At 39.4% G+C, this 20,364-nt stretch overlaps 1 protein-coding gene across 3 annotated transcripts in view; it reads left to right on the top strand.

The window, feature by feature from the left end:
- Positions 1 to 20,364, top strand: part of SPMIP7 (sperm microtubule inner protein 7) — a 66,200-nt gene that overhangs the window by 18,167 nt on the left and 27,669 nt on the right. For all 3 annotated transcript variants that reach the window (XM_020905899.2, XM_020905900.2, XM_070471905.1), the window contains exons 3-5: positions 14,814 to 14,890; positions 17,494 to 17,632; positions 19,382 to 19,449. In XM_020905899.2, coding sequence (XP_020761558.2) covers positions 14,814 to 14,890; positions 17,494 to 17,632; positions 19,382 to 19,449 — 284 coding nt within the window. The remainder of the gene's footprint in view (positions 1 to 14,813; positions 14,891 to 17,493; positions 17,633 to 19,381; positions 19,450 to 20,364) is intronic.

Genomic DNA, 20,364 nt, shown 5'->3' on the forward strand with positions numbered 1-20,364 from the left:
TTTGTGACCCCATGGACTGCAGCACACCAGGCTTCCCCATCCATCACCAACTCCTGGAGTTTACTCAAACTCAGGTCCATTGAGTCGGTGATGCCATCCAACCATCTCATCCTTGTTGTCTCCTTTTCCTCCCACCTTCAATCTTTCCCAGCATCAGGGGTTTTTCCAGTGAGTCAGTTCTTCACATCAGGTGGCCAAAATACTGGAGCTCCAGTTTCAGCATCAGACCTTCCAATGAATATTCAGGACTGATTTCCTTCAGGATTGACTCGTTTGATCTCCTTGCAGTCCAAGGGACTCTCAAGAGTCTTCTCCAACACCAAAAGCATCAATTCTGTGGCGCTCAGCTTTCTTTGTGGTCTAACTCTCACATCCATACATGACTACTGGAAAAACCATAGCTTTGACTAGATGGACCTTGTTGGCAAAGTAATGTCTCTGCTTTTTAATGTGCTGTCTAGGTTAATCATAACTTTTTTTCCAAGGAGCAAGCATCTTTTACTTTCATGGCTGCAGTCACCATCTGCAGTGATTTTGGAGCCCAAGTCTGTCACCGTTTCCCCATCTATTTTGCATGCAGTGATGGGACCATTTCTAACACAGCTCCTATTCTTACCTATATGTATGGGTCAGATGTAGAAATTATATTGAAGTAGCACCAGTTTGTTTGGCATAAATTTTGTATTTGTTAGTCATGCATAACACTAACAATGTTGGTTTGATTTCGGTGACTTCTGCAATAAACACGGATTTTTATCTGCAAAGGCACTTAAATATTTGCTAATGACTTCCTGATAGGTGTCATCATAAACTGTGCTAGTTAACAGAACAATGGGATACTGGGGAGTATAGTACCTGGAGATACCCTAGAACTATAAACAGTGGAATAAAACAGCACAGTTAACAACTTTATCTAATAGACATACATAAATAAATCTTTTTGCAATAATCATTGATAAAAGTTACTACATATTATGCATAAAGCAAGTCTAAATTTTTTAAATATTTTAAACCATACAGAATATATTTTTTGCCTACAAGACAATTAGATCAAAATACACTAAAAAATCATGTATTTGGAAACATAAAAGTATATTTTTGAATAAGTTACTGACCAGAGAAGAAATCATAAGGGAAAGTAGAAAATATCTTGAATTGAACAATAATAAGATATTGTACAACACAATATAACCAGTATTTTATAATAGCCTATAAATGGAATGTAATCTTTAAAAATTGTGAGTTATATTGTACACCTATAATATATAATATTGTACCTCAACTCTAGTTTCAATTAAAAATGAAAGTATTGTAGCAACATGTGTGGGAATGCAATTACAATAATCTCTGGAGGAAAATATATAATCTTAAAAAATTCAGCAGAATAAATCCTGGAAATTAAAGAACTATGCAAGCTTGCATCTCAAAAAGTAAGAAAAAGAGGAATTTTTTTTCAACTGAAGGGAAGATATAATAATAAAGATAAAATAAGAAATTAAGGAAATAGAAAACAAACACATTTTAAAAGTTCACCAGTGCCACAAGTTGGCTCATTGAAAAACATTTGATACTTCTCAGTGCCAGTCAAGAAGAATAAAAATATAACTTTGGGGGAGCCAATATAATGGTGGCCACATAAAACTGGCCTTCCCCACAGAACCTCAGAAACAATTCATAACAAGACAAATGATAGTTTTCAAGGGCCTATTATACACTGTAAAGTAAGTTAAAAGAGAAAGATAAATATCGTATACTAACACATATATACAGAATCTAGTAAAAATGGTACTGAAGAATTTATTTACAGGGCAGCAATGGAGAAACAGATTAGAGATTAGACTTGTGGACATGGGGAGAGGAGAGGGTGAGATGTGTGGAAAGAGTAACATGGAAACTTACATGACCGTCTGTTAAACAGCCAACTGGAATGTGCTGTGTGGCTCAGGAAACATGCTGGGGCTCTGTATCAACCTAGAGGGGTGGGGTGGGGAGGGAGATGGGACGGAGGTTCAAAAGGGAGGGGACGTGTGTACTTACGGCTGATCCATGTTGACGTTTGACAGAAGACAACAAAAGTCTATTAAACAATTATCCTTCAATAAAAAAATAATTTTAAGAAATCAGCATAACTAGAAGACAGAGAAACTCTACATTGAAATTACTGCAAGTTAAAAATAAAACAGGTCATGTCTCAAGTTCTCAACAGCAAACTTTTTATGGTAAATGAAAACAGTCTTGGAAAAATTACATGGTAGATAGAAGGCAGCCTAAAATTGTTTAAAAAAAAAAAAAACCTGGATAAATAGACTTAAGTCTCTGGTGAGTTAGACAGGAATCCTCCTGCAGTGCAGGAGACCCAGGTTTGATCCCTGGATCAGGAAGATTCCCCTAGAGAATGGAATGGCTACCCACTCCAGTATTCTGGCCTGGAGAATTCCATGGACAGAGGAGCCTGGCGGGCTGCAGTCCATGGGGTTGCAAAGAGTTGGACAAAATTGAGCAACAAACACTGCTGAGACTAAAAATATAAATGATGTCTCAATCTAATGTCTAAGTCTACAGAGAATGAGTTAAAATAGCACGTTATTTGTAATGGCAGTTTCTGAAGGGAATTGTGTAGGAGAAGATTAAAAGGAATGAGAGTCACCTTTTGGAAGTTGGGTGACAAAAGGGCAAAGAAGGAAGGAAAGAAGAAAATTTAAGGTGCTGAAAGTCAAAAATAAGTACTTAATTGAAGATTATACAACCCCTCTTCTAACAGTCAAATAAGATTTAAAAAAAAAGAAATTATACTTGGCTACACTGACAAAAGAGGGCACGATTGAACTTTGAATTTTATAAACCACATGAAATTCACAGATTGAACTAAACTGTAATAAAATGGAAAGCAAGAATTAGAATACTTCAGTGAAGACAATTACTCCCCAAATCGACTATAAAACAGAAGAGAATTGTAATACACTCTGAAGTTTGTTATATATTTTAAAACAACCATTTGGGGATGTGAGAAAATGCAGAAATTTCATACTGAAATTCAAAGAATAATTGCAAATAAAATTTTAGGTGAAATAAAGATTCATTCAGAAATTATGACTTCATTACATGAAACCCAACAAAAAGGCAATTAAAATAAAAATTTAAGGAAAATCATCCAAGAGAATAAAAAGACAGTAAAGAATTAGTTGAAAATAGCTAAGGGAAAATGGTTGAAAAGAAAGATATGCAAAGAAGAAACAGTTCAGTTCAGTCACTCAGTTGTGTCCGACTCTTTGCAACCCCATGGACTACAGTAAACCAGGCTTCCCTGTCCATCACCAACTCCCAGATTTGCTCAAACTCATGTCCATCGAGTCAGTGATTCCATCCAACCGTCTCATCCTCTGTCGTCCCCTTCTCCTCCTGCCTTCGATCTTTCCCAGCATCAGGGTCCTTTTCAGTGAGACAGTTAATTCGCATCAGGAGGCCAATGTATTGGAGCTTCAGCTTCAGCATGAGACCTTCCAATGAATATTCAGGACTGTCTGGTTTGATCTCCTTGCAGTCCAAAGGACTCTCAAGAGTCTTCTCCAACACCACAGCTCAAAAACATCAGTTCTTTGGTGCTCAGTTTTCTTTGTGGTCCAACTCTCATATTCATACATGACTACTGGAAAAACCATAGCTTTGGCTAGACGGACCTTTGTTGGCAAAGTAATGTCTCTGCTTTTTAATATGCTGTCTAGGTTTGTCATAGCTTTTCTTCCAAGATGCAAGCGTCTTTTAATTTCATGGCTGCAATCACCATCCATAGTGATTTTGGAACCCAAGGTATATCAAGTCTGTCACTGGTTCCATTGTTTCCCCATCTATTTGCCATGAAGTGATGGGCTTGTATGCCACGATCTTAGTATTTGAATGATGAGTTTGAAGCCAGCTTTTTCACTCTCACTTTCATCAAGAGGCTCTTTAGTTCCTCTTTGCTTTCTGCTATAAGGGTGGTACCATCTGCGTATCTGAGGTTATTGGTATGAAAGTTTGTACTTCATCCAGCCCAGCATTGCATATGATGTAGTCTGCATATAAGTTAAATAAGCAGGGTGACAGTATACAGCCTTGACGTACTCCTTTCCCAATTTGGAACCAGTCTGTTGTTCCATGTCTGGTTCTAACTGTTAAATCTTGACCTGTATACAGATTTCTCAGGAGGCAGGTTAGGTGTTCTGGTATTCCCATCTCTTGAAGAATTTTCCAGAGTTTGTTGTGATCCACACAGTCAAAGGCTTTGGTGTAATCAGTAAATCAGTAGTAGATGTTTTTCTGGAACTCTCTTTCTGGAACTTTCTGTGATCCAAGGTATGTTGGCAATTTAATCTCTGATTCCTCTGCCTTTTCTAAATCCAACTGGAACATCTGGAAGTTCTCAATTTACGTACTGTTGAAGCCTCACTTGGAGAATTTTGAGCATTACTTTTCTACTGTGTGAAATGAGTGCAATTGTGTGGTAGTTTGAGCATTCTTTGGCATTGACTTTCTTTGGGATTGGAATGAAAACCAATTTCCAGGACCATTTCCAGTCCTGTGGCTACTGCTGAGTTGTCCAAATTTTCTGGCATATTGAGTGCAGCACTTTCACAGCATCATCTTTCAGGATTTGAAATAGCTCAACTAGAATTCCATCACATCCACTAGCTTTGTTCGTAGTGATGCTTTCTAAGGCCCACTTGACTTCACATTCCAGGATGTCTGGCTCTAGGTGAGTGATCACACCATCATAGTTATCTGGGTCATTAAGATTTTTTTGTATAGGTCTTCTTTGTATTCTTGCCACCCCTTGATATCATCTGCTCCTGTTAGGTTCATACCATTTCTGTCCTTCATTGTGCCTATCTTTGTGTGAAATGTTCCCTTGGTATCTCTAATTTTCTTGAAGAGATCTCTAGTCTTTCCCATTCTATTGTTTTCCTCTATTTCTTTGCATTGATCACTGAGGAAGGCTTTCTTACCTCTCCTTGCTATTCTTTGGAATTCTGCATTCACATGGGTATATCTTTCCTTTTCTCCTTTGCCTTCAGCTTCTCTTCCTTTCTCAGCTATTTGTAAGGCCTCCTCAGACAACCATTTTTCCTTTTTGCATTTTTTTTTATTGGGGATGGTCTTGATCACTGTCTCCTCTACAGTGTCATGAACTTCCATCCATAGTTCTTTAGGCACTCTGTCTATGAAATCTAATGCCTTAAATCTAGTTCTCACTTCCACTGTATAATCATAAGGGATTTTATTTAGGTCATACCTGAATGGTCTAGTGGTTTTCCCTACTTTCTTCAATTTAAGTCTGAATTTTGCAATAAAGTGTTCATGATCTGACTGCAGTCAGCTCCTGGTCTTGTTTTTGTTGACTGTGTAGACCTTCTCCATCTTTGGCTGTAAAGAATGCAATCAATCTGATTTCATTATTGACTATCTGGTGATGTCCATGTGTGGAGTCGTCTCTTGTGTTGTTGAAAGAGGGTTTTGCTATGACCAGTCCATTTTCTTGGCAAAACTCTGTTAGTCTTTGCCCTGCTTTATTTTATACTCCAGGGCAAGACTTCCCTGTTGCTCCAGGTATTTCTTGACTTCCTACTTTTGCATTCCAGACCCCTGTGATGAATAGGACATCTTTTTTGGTGTTAGTTCTAGAAGGTCTTGTAGGTCATCACAGAACTGTTCAATTTTAGCTTCTTCAACCACTTTAGTGGTTGGGGCATAGACTTGGATTACTGTGATATTGAAGCTTGCCTTTGGAAATGAAGAGAAATCATTCTGTCATTTTTGAGATTGCAACCAAGTACTGCATTTCGTACTCTTTTGTTGCCTATGAGGGCTACTCCATTTCTTCTAAGGGATTCAGTGGAGTAGAAGGTCATACACTCATCTTCTCCTGCAAGATCTCCAAAATTGCAGCTCTCTGCTGAACAGTCATTGACAGGAGAATGTTGGATCCCACCAAAAAAAGATACCCCACATCCAATGACAAAGGAGAAGCCCCAGAAAGACAGTAGGAGGGGTGAAATCGTGTTTAGAATCAAACCCCATTCCCTTCAGAGATGCTCAGAGGGCTCAAACAAAACCTGTGAGCACTAGGACCCAGAGACCGCACAGAGACTGAGCCAGACCTGCCTTTGCGTGTTTGAGGGTCTCCTGCAGAGGCACAGGTCAGCAGTGGCCTGCTGTGGAAACGGCTCTAGCTGCAGCAGAACTGGGACACACAGCATGTGGCAGAAGCCCTGTTGGAGGAGGTCGCCTTAGCCCCACCATAGAGCTGCTGAGCAGACAACCACAAACTGTAGAACAATTACACCAATGAAATTCTCAACTTGTTAAGAGAGTTCTAGGACCCACAACAGATTTCCCATCCTGGGAATTTGGCAAAGGGACTGAGAACCCCCAGAGAATTTGACTTCGGAGAGTAGTGGGATTTGACTATAGAACTTTCACAGGACTGGGGAAACAGACTTTTGGAGGGCACAAATAAAACCTTGTGTGCACCAGGAGAAAGGAGCAGTGTCCCCACAGGAGACTGAGCCAGACTTGCCTGGGAGTGTCCAGGAGTCTCTGGCAGAGGCGTGGGAGGCCTGCTGGGGGGTCAGGGGCACTGAACACAGAAGTGTGGGCTTGAGTCCTGAAGGAGGTCAACATCCTCATTAACCCTGCCATGGTTTGGCTTCAGGCCAAACAACAGGGAGGGAGCACAGCCCCGCCCATCAACAGAAAATGGGATTAAAGTTTTACTGAGCATGGCCCCACCCATCAGAACAAGACCCAGATTCCCCCAGTCAGTCTCTCCCACCAGGACACTTCCACAAGCCTCTTATCCTTAACCATCGGAGGGCAGACAGAATGAAAGAAGAAACAATATATGTATAATTAGAGTCCCTAAGGAGAGCTGAATAATAGAGTGGGTATCATATCTCAAACCAGTGTTTCTCAACCTTGGCACAATTGACATTTGTTGGTGGTGGTGGTATTTAGTGGCTAAGTCATGTCTGACTCATTTTCAACCCCATGGACTGTGTAGCCCACCAGGCGTCTCTGTCCATGGAATTTCCCTGGCAAGAATACTGGAGTGGGTTCCCATTTCCTTCTCCAGGGAATATTCCCTACTCAGGGATTGAACCCACATCTCCTGAATCGGCTGGCAGATTCTTTACTGCTGAGCCACCAGGGAAGCCCCACAACTGACATTTCAGTGCAGTTCATTCGCTCAGTCGTGTCCGACTATTTGCGACCCCATGAATCGCAGCATGCCAGGCCTCCCTGTCCATCACCAACTCCCGGACTTTACCCAAACCCATCTCCATCGAGTTGGTGATGCCATCTAGCCATCTCATCCTCTGTCGTCCCCTTCTCCGGCCCACAATCCCTCCCAGCATCAGGGTCTTTTCCAACGAGTCAACTCTTTGCATGAGGTGGCCAAAGTATTGGAGTTTCAGCTTCAGCATCAGTCCTTCCAATGAACATCTAGGACTGATCTCCCCTAGGATGGAATGGTTGGATCTCCTTGCAGTCCAAGGGACTCTCAAGAGTCTTCTCCAAGACCACAGTTCAAAAGCATCAATTCTTTGGTGCTCAACTTTCTTCACAGTCCAACTCTCAGATCCATACATGACTACTGGAAAAACCATAGCCTTGACTAGACAGGCCTTTGTTGGCAAAGTAATGTCTCTGCTTTTTAATATGCTGTCTAGGTTGGTCATAACTTTCCTTCCAAGGAGTAATTTCGTGGCCGCAATCACCATCTGCAGTGATTTTGGAGCACAAAAAAATAAAGTTGGCCACTGTTTCCACTGTTTCCCCATCTGTTTCCCATGAAGTGATGAGAGAAGATGCCATGATCTTAGTTTTCTGAATGTTGAGATTTAAGCCAACTTTTTCACTCTCCTCTTTCAGTTTCATCAAGAGGCTTTTTAGTTCCCCTTCACTTTCTGCCATAAGGGTGGTGTCATCTGCATATCTGAGGTTATTGATATTTCTCCCGGCAGTCTTGATTCCGGCTTGTGCCTCATCCAGCCCAGCGTTTCTCATGTTGTACTCTGCATATAAGTTAAATAAGCGGGGTGACAATATACAGCCTTGACATACTCCTTATCCTATTTGGAACCAATCTGTTGTTCCATGTCCAATTCTAACTGTTGCTTCCTGACCTGCATACAGGTTTCTCAAGAGGCAGGTCAGGTGGTCTAGTATGCCCATCTCTTTCAGAATTTTCCACAGTTTATTGTGATCCACACAGTGAAAGGCTTTGGCATAGTCAATAAAGCAGAAATAGATGTTTTTCTGGAATTCTCTTGCTTTTTCGATGATCCAGTGGATATTGGCGATTTGATCTCTGGTTCCTCTGCCTTTTCTAAAACCAGCTTGAACATCTGGAAGTTCACAGTTCACGTATTGCTGAAGCCTGGCTTGGAGAATTTTGAGCATTACTTTACTAGCGTGTGAGATGAGTGCAATCGTGCGGTAGTTTGAGCATTCTTTGGGATTGCCTAAACTGACATTTAGGGCTGGGTAATTCTTTGTTGTGTGGGACATTGTGTGCATTGAAGAATCATTAACAGCTTTCCTAGTTTCTCCCCACCAAACACCAGTAAAACTCTCCTTGGTGAATGAATATACCTTCTCAGAAAGCTAGAAAATGGGCAGCAAAGTGGACACAAAATGGATAAAATAGTGACAGTTTCCAAACCACAGCCCAAGGAACGGAAATCATAGAAAGCTTTTAATGCTTATGCAGTTGAGGAGATTGGAGTTGTAGGCAGCTAAGTCAAGCAAAATATACAGAATAGGATATCAGGGAGGAGGGAGCTCCATACAAGGGGCTCTGGAGACCTGGGTATGAGGCAAAGAATGCACAGGTCTCTGAATATTGATCTGTGTGTCCTTAAGAGGAAATTACCAAAGCTGGGCAAAGACCTATTGTGAAGAACTTCATGATCATTCTCTGACTCTCAGACAGGCAGAGGGTGGTTCATGTCCCCACAGAGAAGGAAGACACATAGTACATGGGATATCCGTAGATGCCTCAGAAGGCTATCACCTCTAGTCAGGTCAAGTTAGTCCTCCAAAGGTTTTTCTGGACTTCAACGAGCAAAGTGTAAAAGGAACCCTCAAAAGCACCCAACTGATTTCAGTTATTGAAATTTGCACTGAAATAGAATCTAATACTAAGTATAAAACTAGTTCTAGCAACCAAGAAACTAAAGGGCAAAACAGATGCACAATAAAAAAATTCATTTTTATGCAGAGAAGAAGAAAAATATTACCATAGTCAAGAGAAAAATAAATCAATAATACCAGACACAGGAATGACAGACCTGAAGAAACGACAGGAATATGTTACAAATTTGTTCCCTACGTTCAGGCTGTGGAGGAGACCACAACCATGACAATGTGGAAAATTGGCCACACAAACAAGACTCAAAAGGATTTATAGAGAAAAATACAGCATCTAAAATTAAAGATAAACAGCTCTGAAAGCAGATTAGAGACTGCAAAATAAAAGAATAATGAAAGACATAGCAATAGAAACTATACAAAATAAATACAGGGAGAAGATCAGCAGTCAACTGTGGGACAATATCAAGCTGCGTAACGTGTAGTTGGAATCCTAGGGGAGAAAAGAAGGTGGGAAAAATTATTGGGGGAAATCATGGCCGAAAGTTTTCCTAACTGATGGAAATTATAAATCTGCAGACCCAGGAAATTCAGCAAATGCCAAGCAGGATATAGATAAACCCACGCACATCAATCACATTGCTGAAAAACAGTGATAAAAAGAGAAGATCATAAAACAGGTAGAGGAAAAAATGTATATACAAAGGAGCACATATAAAAATGGCAGTGGCTTCTTGTCAGAATCTGTATAAGCCAGAAGAACATGAGGACACAGTAAATTTTTAAAAAGTCAACTGAGAACATTTAAACCAGCAATTACAAATATTTGGCAACCCTGTAGCAAAACTACAAAGTGTATTGAGAAAATTTTTAAAATACCCAAATAGAGCAACTTGCTGTCATCTGGATTGGAAGGCTCAGTGTTAACATTTTTTTTAGACCTTTCTAAGTTGATTTTTAGTCTTAGTGCAATTCCAATCAACATCCTAGCTGTTTCTTTTAGAAAATTGAAAATTTCTTTATAAAATGAATACAGAAATCTAAGAATCATAAATAACCAAGACTATTCTTAGCAAGGGAATGGAATCAATATTCATTTGTAATAAAAGCTATCAACAAATTAGATTTATAAGGGTCTTTCTCAACCTGATTTTGGACATCTGTGGTAAACTAAGGCTAAAGTAATGATAAAAGACAGTTTTCTTTCCTTAGAATCAGGAATAAAAAATGCCTGCTCTTGTCATTTTTGTTTCCCGTCTCATGGAGGTAATAGCTATTGCAGTAACATAAAGAAGATAATTAAAAGTCATAAATATTGGAAAGGAAGAAACAAATCCATCTTTACATAGACATTATATAGAAAACCCTCAGGAATCTGCAAAACAACTACTAAAGATAATAGTTGAGTCAATTAAAGGCACAGGTTTATTGTTTAATATACAAAAACCAATTGAATCTTTACATATCAGAAGCAAACAACTGCGAAATGAAAATTTAAGATTATATTTTACAAACCAAAGCAAAACTAACATAGAATTGTGTGAAACATATGCATATTTTCTTCCCTGACAAGCAGAGTACTATACTGAGTGAAATAAAGAAGACCTAAATAAGTGGAAAGCAAACCAGGCTCATGGACAGAAAGACTTATTATTGTTAATATGCTAATGCTTTCCCAGTTGATCTGTAGATAGTTTCAATGCAAATCACATAAAAATCCTAAGAGGCACTTTAATTGGCAAGCTGATTGTAAAATTAATATACAATGGAAACCTAAAATAGCTAAAACTATTTTGAATGAAAAGAACAAGTTGGAGGATTTATTCTACCTGATTTCAAGTCTTACTATAAAGCTACAATAATCAGTACCAATAGGTAAATGATAGACATACAGATTAATGGAACCTAAGAGTCCAGAAATAACAGCCACTAAATACATTGCCATTTGATTTTTTTTTTAATGTGCCAAGCATTTTAGTGAAGGAAGGAAAGTCTTTTAGTATATTACAGAAACAGCTGGATATACCATTAACCTGTATAAAAAATAACCTTAAGTGGATAATAAGACTTAATATAAAATTAAGATTATAAAATTTTAGAAATATTTAGACTTTCAAACTGCATTATAAGGAAAATGAACCAGCAAGCCACATAATGGAAAAATATTCATAATCATATAAATAAGAAAGGATTTGTATCTAAAATGTATAAAGATCACTTAAAAGTAATCAGGAACAAGATGCATACCCCACATGAAAAATTATCAAAAGATCTGAACAGACAGCTCACAAAAAAAATGCAAGAATGGCCAATGGACACATTAAAAGATGCTCAATGTGCTGAGTGATTAGCGAAACACAACTCATATACAGTGTATCTCCACAATAGCTAAAATTTTAAAGGCTAAAAATTCCAACTGTTGACAAGGATACAGAACACTGGAACTCTCACACCCAGCTGGTGGGAATGTGAAATGTTACAAATACTGCAGAAACTTTAACACTTTGTTTAGAAGTTAGACACACACCTATCAAGTGTCCAGATATGCTACTCTTAGATATTTACACAAGACAAATTTGAATATATGCCCACACAATGACTTGAGCATAAATACTCAAAGCAGCTTTATTCCTTATTGACAAAAAGTGGGAACAAATTGTTCATGTGCATGTGAAAGTATGAACACATTGTCGCATAGCCATACAACAGAATAATATTCAGCGAGTAAGATCTATTATTCTAATACATGTGACAACAGGAATGAAACTGAAAATCATTATACTGCATGAAAGGAGCCAGAAACAAAATATTATACATTAGCTGATTCTAAAATGCAGAACAGTATAGAGTGACAAAAAGCAGATTACTTGTTGACCTGGACTGGGAACATAGGGATATATGGATCCAAAGCAGCATGAGAAATGCTTTTTCAAAATATAAATACTCTGAATCTTGTCTGTTGTGGTGGCTTCATGAAAAAAAATATATAGCTGTAATATCAAATCATATGCATTAATCAGATTTAGTTCATTAAAGATCTCAATATAGTTTATCTTTTAATGAAGGATATGGTAAACAACTTTATGTCAGTGAACCTGACAACTAAGTTAAAATGAGCAAATTCCTTGAAAACACAACTTATCAAAACTGACATAAAACTGTCTGAGTGACAGAGGAACCAGAGATCAAATTGCCAACATCCATTGGATCATAGAAAAAGCAAGAGAGTTCCAGAAAAACATCTACTTCTGATTTATTGATTACACCAAAGATGTTGACTGTGTGGATCACAAAAAAACTGTGGAAAATTCTTAAAGAGATGGGAATACCAGACCACCTTACCTGCCTCTGAGAAATCTGTATCCAGGTCAAGAAGCAACAGTTAGAACTGGACATGGAACAACAGACTGGTTCCTAATTGGAGAAGGAGTATGTCAAGTCTGTATATTGTCACCCTGCTTATTTAACTTATATGCAGAGTACATCATGCATAATGCCGGGCTGAATGAAGCCCAGGCTGGAATCAAGATTGCTGGAAGAAATATCAATAATCCCAGATATGCAGATGACACCACCCTTATGGCAGAAAGTGAAGAGGAACTAAAAAGCCTCTTGATGAAAAGTGAAAGAGGAGAGTGAAAAAGCTGGCTTAAAGCTCAACATTAAAAAAACTAAGATCCTGGTATCCAGTCCCATCACTTAATGGCAAATAGATGGGAAAACAGTGACGGACTTTATTTTCTTGAGCTCCAAACTCACTGCAGATGGTGACTGCAGGCTTGAAATTAAAAGATACTTGGTCCTTTGAAGAAAAGCTGTGACAAACCTAGACAGCATATTAAAAAGCAGAGACATTACTTTGCTAACAAAGGTCCGTCTTGTCAAAGCTATGGTTTTTCCGGTAGTCCTGTATGGATGTGAGAGTTGGACCTTAAAGAAAGCTGAATACTGAAGAATTGATGCTTTTGAACTGTGGTGTTGGAGAAGACTCTTGAGAGTCCCTTGGACTGCAAGGAGATCAAACAAGTCAATCCTGAAGGAAATCAGTCCTGAATATTCATTGGAAGGTCTGATGTTGAAACTGAAGCTCCAATATTTTGGCCACCTGATGTGAAGAACTGACTCATTGGGAAAACCCTGGATGCTGGGAAAGATTGAAGGTGGGAGGAGAAGGAGACAACAGAGGATGAGATGGTTGGATGGCATCACTGACTCAATGGACATGAGTTTGAGCAAGCCCTGGGAGTTGGTGATGGACAGGGAAGCCTGGTGTGCTGCAGTCCATGGGGTTGCAAAGCGTCGGACATGACTGAGTGACTGAACTGAACTGAACTGAACTGAGTAGTACTATACTTATTAAAATAGTTTAATTGATTATTAAAACACTTTCCACAGAAAAACTCCAGGGTTAGATAGTTTTACTGATGAATAAGATCAGATGTTTAAGGAAGAAATAATATCATCTGACCCAAATAGTATATCTGAGAACAAAAAAAAGCCTGTCATCTAAATGTGAAAAAGATACCACAACAAGAATAGTCTGATATGCGTATGAACAGGCAAAAATATTTTTAGCAAAATTTTACTAAGTTGAATTTGCATGTTAAGTCGCTTCAGTCATGTCCACCTCTTTGTGACCCTGTGACTGTAGCCCGCCAGTCTCCTCTGCCCCTGGGATTCTCCAGGCAGGAATACTAGAGTGGGTTGCCATGTCCTTCTCCAGGGATCTTTCCCACCCAGGGATTGGACGTGCATCTCCTCAGTCTCCTGCATTGGCAGGCAGGTTCTTTACCACTCGCACCATCTGGGAAGGCCAACTGGTGATATTAAAAAGGATAAGACATTAGGACTAAGTGGGGATTATTCCAGGATTGCAAATTTGGTTCAGCATTCCAAGTCAGTGACTATAGTTAAACTACCATGTACTAAGTCACTTCAGTTGTGTCTGACTCTTTGTGACCCTATGGACCATAGCCCATCAGGCTCCTCTGCCCATGGGAGTCTCCAGGCCAGAACAGAGTAGGTTGCCATTTCCTCCTTCATGGGATATTCCCTACCCAGGGATCTAACCCACATCGTGCATCTTCTGCATTGGTAGGTGGGTTTTTTTACCACTAGCAGCACCTGGGAAACCCGTAACTACCCACAGTTAAAAATAAATAATGTAAGATGTCTAGGAAGGCATCAAATATTTTAAAATGAAACACCACGACTCTAAATAATTCATGGGTCAAAGAAGAAATCATAGGAGAAATTAGAAGGTGTTTTAACCTAAGTTATAAATTTGAAAATAAAACTGATAATTTTATATAAAGGAGTTAAAAGTGTGCTAGGAAGAAAAAATTAGACTTTTGTGTGTATATTAGAAAATAAGAAAGGTCTAGAATTAATTATATAAATTATAATCTTAAACTAAAAAAATGATTAAGCCAAAAATCAGATTTAAAAAGATGAGTAGAATAATATATATTTGTAAATTTTAATGTAATCAGTAGGAATGTGTGTGTGTGTGTAAACAATGTAAATTTTCAAGATAATAGAGGACAGTGTTAAATCTGGTTGATCCAAGAGGTGCTTTGAAAGAAGAAAAATGCAGAAAGAGGAGAAAAGAAGGCATGATGAATAGAAAGCGTTAGCAATTCTCATTTATATCTTATCTTTTTAACATTATTCACTCCTTCTAGGATAATGGAGAACAACTTTTACAATCAAACAAGAAATATAGTGCAAAAGACTCATTTTACAAGTCCTCTACACAAAAGTAAGCATTTTTTCCCAATAGAATTTGATTTAAAAATACATTTCTATTTCTTTTTTCTTTAATTACACATCTCCTTCCTGTGCACAATATCCAGGGTCCTGCGAGGACTTCAAAGAACTTCAGACACAATTCTTTACTTACTTATATTGGTTGCTAAAATAAACAGTTGAAGGGGGAAAACCTACATTTAATAGAAAAATAAAACCAAAACAGAAAGGAAATGGTCAGAGAGAGAGGATGAGATAAGGGTGCAGCATAATAGAAAAGGAGAGCAGAAAAGTTTGAAGGAGAGAATCATACAAAGTATCTGTTATGTGTCTACACCCCAGGCTGTGAGATTCTCCAGAGAGTACTCACTCTAAAGGGAGACGGTGGCTAAGCCAGAAGCCTAGTAGGGAGACAGATGATATCTTAAAAGGTAATAAGTCAACGAAAAAATGAGAAAAAAGTAAAACATGATAAGATCAGAAGCTCCCCGTGTGGGGTAATAGGCTTCTGGAATAACTGAGAGGTCTGGGTGGGCCTCCTTGCACAGTGAGATTTGAGCAGAAACTTGGAAGAGGTGAGGGGACGTTCAGATGTCTGGAAGGACTGTTTTCCAGTCAGAGGGATTACAATGAGTAACAGCCCTGTGTCAGACATGTGTCTGAGGTGTCTGTCAAGGAAGAGCAAAGGCCAGGGTCTGCAGCAGAGTAAGGGAGGGGTAGTGGAAGAAGTCAGGAAGTGCCAGGACCCAGAGCTCATGGGGCATGTCAAGAAACTGTAGGCAGTCAGGCCTTGGCAGCGAAGTGGCCAGATCGGGTGTGTATATCAACAGTCACGGCAGCTGTTGGATTCAGAGTGGATTGAGTGAGAGGAGAAGCTGGCAGACCAGTCAGAAGGCTGCCACTGTGACCTAGGTCAGAGGTAATAGCAGGTAGGAGGAGGTCAGTAGGAAGTTTTAAGAGTTGTTGGCCTATGGATACATTTTGAAAGCAGAGCCAACACAATTTCCAGGCTGGAGATTATGAGTCTGAAAGAAAGAGGCATGGAGGATGATTCCAAGGTTTATGCTCTGCGGCAGCATGGACTGAAGCCGTTGCTTATTACAGTGAAGGCAGGTAGAGCGGGTTTGAAGTGAAAGAAGAGATATGTCAAGTGGGCAGTGGGTCTGTGGGTCTGCAGTCTGGGGGGAGAGGGCTGGGCTGGAGGAATATATCTGGGTGTCATGATTTATGGGCAGGGATGTCAAGCCACAGCATTGAGAGCCCATGAAGAGCAGATCTTGAGTCTTGGCATGTGTACATCAAGAAAGAGGAGAGAAGGAAGCCAGCAAGAGAGACCAAGAAGAGAAAATAGGTAGAGGAGAAAGAAGATGCAGAGACCTGGTATCCAGATGGCTTTAGGGAGGAGGGGGATGCTTCACATCATGTGAATATAACTGCCCCTTCGTAAGCCAGTAGTCCAGACAGAGGTCCTAACTTTGACCATCAGTGACCGAGTGACCTCAAGCAAACAGACTCAGTTCTCTAAGCCTTAGTTTATTTGTATGTTAATGTTCTTCTTGTCCTGCTGCAGAGACCAAATGGGAAAAAAAAAGTGTAACAGATTACCACAACGTAGCAGCTTTAAATCATGCCCATTTATCATCTCACATTTCCGTAAGACAAAAGTGCTGGCATATCCACACTGTGGTCAGTGCTTCAGTGTTTCTCAGGCTGGAATCAAAGACATCAAATGACAGCTGGGTCCTCATCTCCCAGGATCATTCGGATTGTTGGCAGAATTCAGTTCAGTGCAGCTGTGGGACTTACCGGTTTTGTTTGAGGATAACTAAAGAGTGTCTGCTGCTGTCTTCTTGCCTCTTTGGGGGCTCACCTGTTTAGGTTAGAACCACTTAGGATACTGTAATGGACCATTACAGTATACTAACACATATATATGGAATTTAGAAAGATGGTAACGATAACCCTATATGCAAAATAAGAAAAAGAGACTCAGATGTATAGAACAGACTTGTGGACTCTATGGGAGAACCCGGGGGTGGGATGTTTCAAGAGAACAGCATCGAAACATGTATATCTAGGGTGAAACAGATCACCAGCCCAGGTTGGATGCATGAGACAAGTGCTCAGGCCTGGTGCACTGGGAGGACCCAGAGGGATGGGGTGGAGAGGGAGGTGGGAGGGGGGACCGGGATGGGGAATACATGTAAATCCATGGCTAATTCAATGTATGACAAAAACCACTGCAATGCTGTAAAGTAATTAGCCTCCAACTAATAAAAATAAATGGGAAAAAAAAATAAAAATAAAAAATAAAAAATAGAACCACTTAGGATAAGCCACCTTTTGAGTCACTCCAATTCAGCTGATTAGAGACCTTAATTACATGTGTGCAAGCCCTTTTGCCATATAAAATTGCCATAGAAACTGTCATAGGAATGGTACCTCTCACATTCATTTGCTCTGCCCTCACCAGAAGGGAAGTGGTTATGTACACTGTGTACACGAGGGGCGGGAGTCTCGAGGGACATCTGCCGACTACAGAATGCGATATTGTTAGGAACCATACTAGTTGGATAGGTATTTTTCACAAGATGTCATTATTTAATAATTTTATAGAGCTTATGAAATGGTTCCTTGGGACAAGATGCTACCACCAAAACTTGATCCAGAAGAAACAACAGTGGAAAAAGCTGCTGACCCTGTTTCACATTGTTTTATACTGAAAAGATATGAAGGATTGCCAGCAATAACACAGGTCAGTGATTAGGGACCTTAATTATGTGTGCACAATCCCTTTTACTTTGTAGTTACATTTTTTGAAATAATGCATTTATTACTGAACCAAACTTTAAACCACAGTAATATTTCTTTTATTATTATGAAAAGAGCAAAGCAAATATATATATTTATGGAATTGAAAATTCCATAATCATAAGTCATCAATAATCTCAAATGCATTCATACCTATATTGAAACTTTTCAAATTTCATTTAAAGACCACTTTCAAAAGTTATTTTCAAATACTGTGTTTACTTTAAAAATTACAAAAGAAGGAGTAAGTAATGAAGACAGAGATATGATTATGATTCCTCCAGAATGCCTATGCTGAGAACAGTCCTTAAATCCAGAACTTAGCTCTGCACTTTTTGAGGCAGAATGGGAAAATCCATGAATCATAAAGCTTTTGTGACAGACATACCCAATTATCTGTAGAGATGTTCATTGTTTACATTTCTGACATCAAGAACTCATCATAGGGAGAAAGAAAAAAAAACCACCTCATCACAGGGATTACCACACTGATTAAAACCCATCACTTTCTAGAAGGTAAAACTCATCCTCCTTGCATGACACATACCCAGGCCTCTGTTACTTGCCGGTGACCTCCTCCTTATCCTCGTCTCTCTCCATCTCTACCTTCAGCTTCTCCTCCACCACTGACACGTCACCCTCCACATTGCACATCACGTTCTGTGGTGAGCTGCTCTCAAATCTTTGAGTCCACCTGCTGCTTCATCCAGCCTTGTCTTTTGCAGATGGTGTTCCACTGCCTTCACCACTGTTTTTTCTGGGATATATCTCGAGAACCATTCAGATATTACCTTAGGCCTCACAGTATTGCATGGGATGCCCTTGCTCTGTGCTTGCAAAGCACCTTCTGCTTCCCTGGATTCCCTCATCTTTTGGGGGAAATCTGAGCCCTGGGACCACCTTTCAGAATGAAGTGTTTAATATGTAAAATACACAAGACTATAAAAGAGATCAGCTATATTCAAACAGTTCTAAACATAGACTCCTAAGAGGTTCATGAGCTACAAGAAGTCTAGATTATCTTGAAAAACTTCAGTTTTTACAGTGAAAAAGATGATAATAAGAGGAGAAAATAAGGCATTAAAATCTCGCATGTGATTTGCATACAGAAATTAAAACCAATTAAAGGACCAAAAATATGTCTAGATTCCTAGCTATTAATATTTTTAAGGCTCTCTCAACTCCTTTAAAATATTTTATACCTGTGAGAACTGGTGTTTGATTACCTACTCTTTGGTGTTGAGCTATGCTGTGTCCAAAGTCGTCCATGGCAGGATGAGATTCAGAGCCCAGGCTGTGGGTGGGAGAGACGATCTGAGGCTGTGGAGCCAAGAAAGCCCCGTCTCCAGACGAGGACTCAGGTCAGACCTTTCACAAGGGCTTCAGCCTGGAGGAGGTGGCTAAGGAGGCAGGGTCCAGCTCCCGGAAAACAAAGGGCACTGAGGGCCTGAGGGCACAGCAGAGAGCCGGAGCCGGCCCGGAGCAGGCCTCTGAGTAGGTGACGGTCGGTGCTCCAGGAGCGCCTCCACTAGGCGCCCTGGGCCCATGCCTGTGACAGGAGGGACTGAGCTCGTGTACTAGAAATTACAGTACTTGAAACTTACATATCACAGAAATCACAGTAATCGAAATTTAAATACTAGAAATTGCAGTCACTTTGTTAAATACTTGTCATTCATTTTGATGATTTTAGATGGTTGGTGGACTCTGGGACAGATTTCAAACAAGATCTTTCTTGGCACCAGTCAAGCCAGTTAATTTGTAAGTTTTATCTCCTGATGTTCTCATCACTGTCACTTATTTATCTTTAATCATCAGACACTCTAGGCCATGGGTGAGGAGCACATCCCCTGGAGAGTATCCCAGAGGCCCTCACACTTCGTCCTTGTGGCTGGAAAGAGAACCCAAGCCCCAGTGCAGTCACTCATGTTTCCAGCGTTCTCTGGTTTTCCCCTAATCCTTCTTAAAGTGTCGGCTATCAAACATACCACAGCCATTTAAAAATAAGGAGTGTTTCTATATCATTTCATATGAAAATTTATAGTGTTGTAAAATACATGGGCTTCAAGCAATTATAAATTATTTTCTATCAACTTTTGTATCTTATAGTTATTTTGTATTCTGTTAACACCAAAAGCAATGACTTTATTACTAATTGTTCCACAAATATAATTTTATGCATTTAGTCTAAAAAAACTTGGTATTTCTGTCTTTGAAAATGTCACTGTTTTGGGTTTTTTTTCTTCTAATTTTAACTCACAATCCAGCCATCACCTTATTTTTTAAATTTAACTTTGAATATTTCCTATATAAAAATGTAAAATAGAAATATGATATAACCTATGTATCTACTTCCCAGCTTTAGAAACAAACCATTACCAATACCCAGAAGACCCTATGTACTCCTCTCCAAGAAGTTGTGCCTTCCTCAGGGATCACATTATTTTGGATTTGATGTTTCATATATTCATGCACCCTTAAAACATATATGTTATTCTTAACTAAGATATGAAATTGTGTTCCGTATGTGGAGACTCAATATAAGTGATATCAGATGTACAGTCATACAGCTTAACATTTTTGTTCCTCATTGTGTTTGTGAGACTCACACATGCTGGCTTCTCTAGGTATTTACTTTCTCTGACACACAGTCTTCCAATGAATGGATATACTACC

Source organism: Odocoileus virginianus, chromosome 1, assembly GCF_023699985.2.
Source record: "Odocoileus virginianus isolate 20LAN1187 ecotype Illinois chromosome 1, Ovbor_1.2, whole genome shotgun sequence".
In the NCBI taxonomy this organism is placed as follows: Eukaryota; Metazoa; Chordata; class Mammalia; order Artiodactyla; family Cervidae; genus Odocoileus; species Odocoileus virginianus.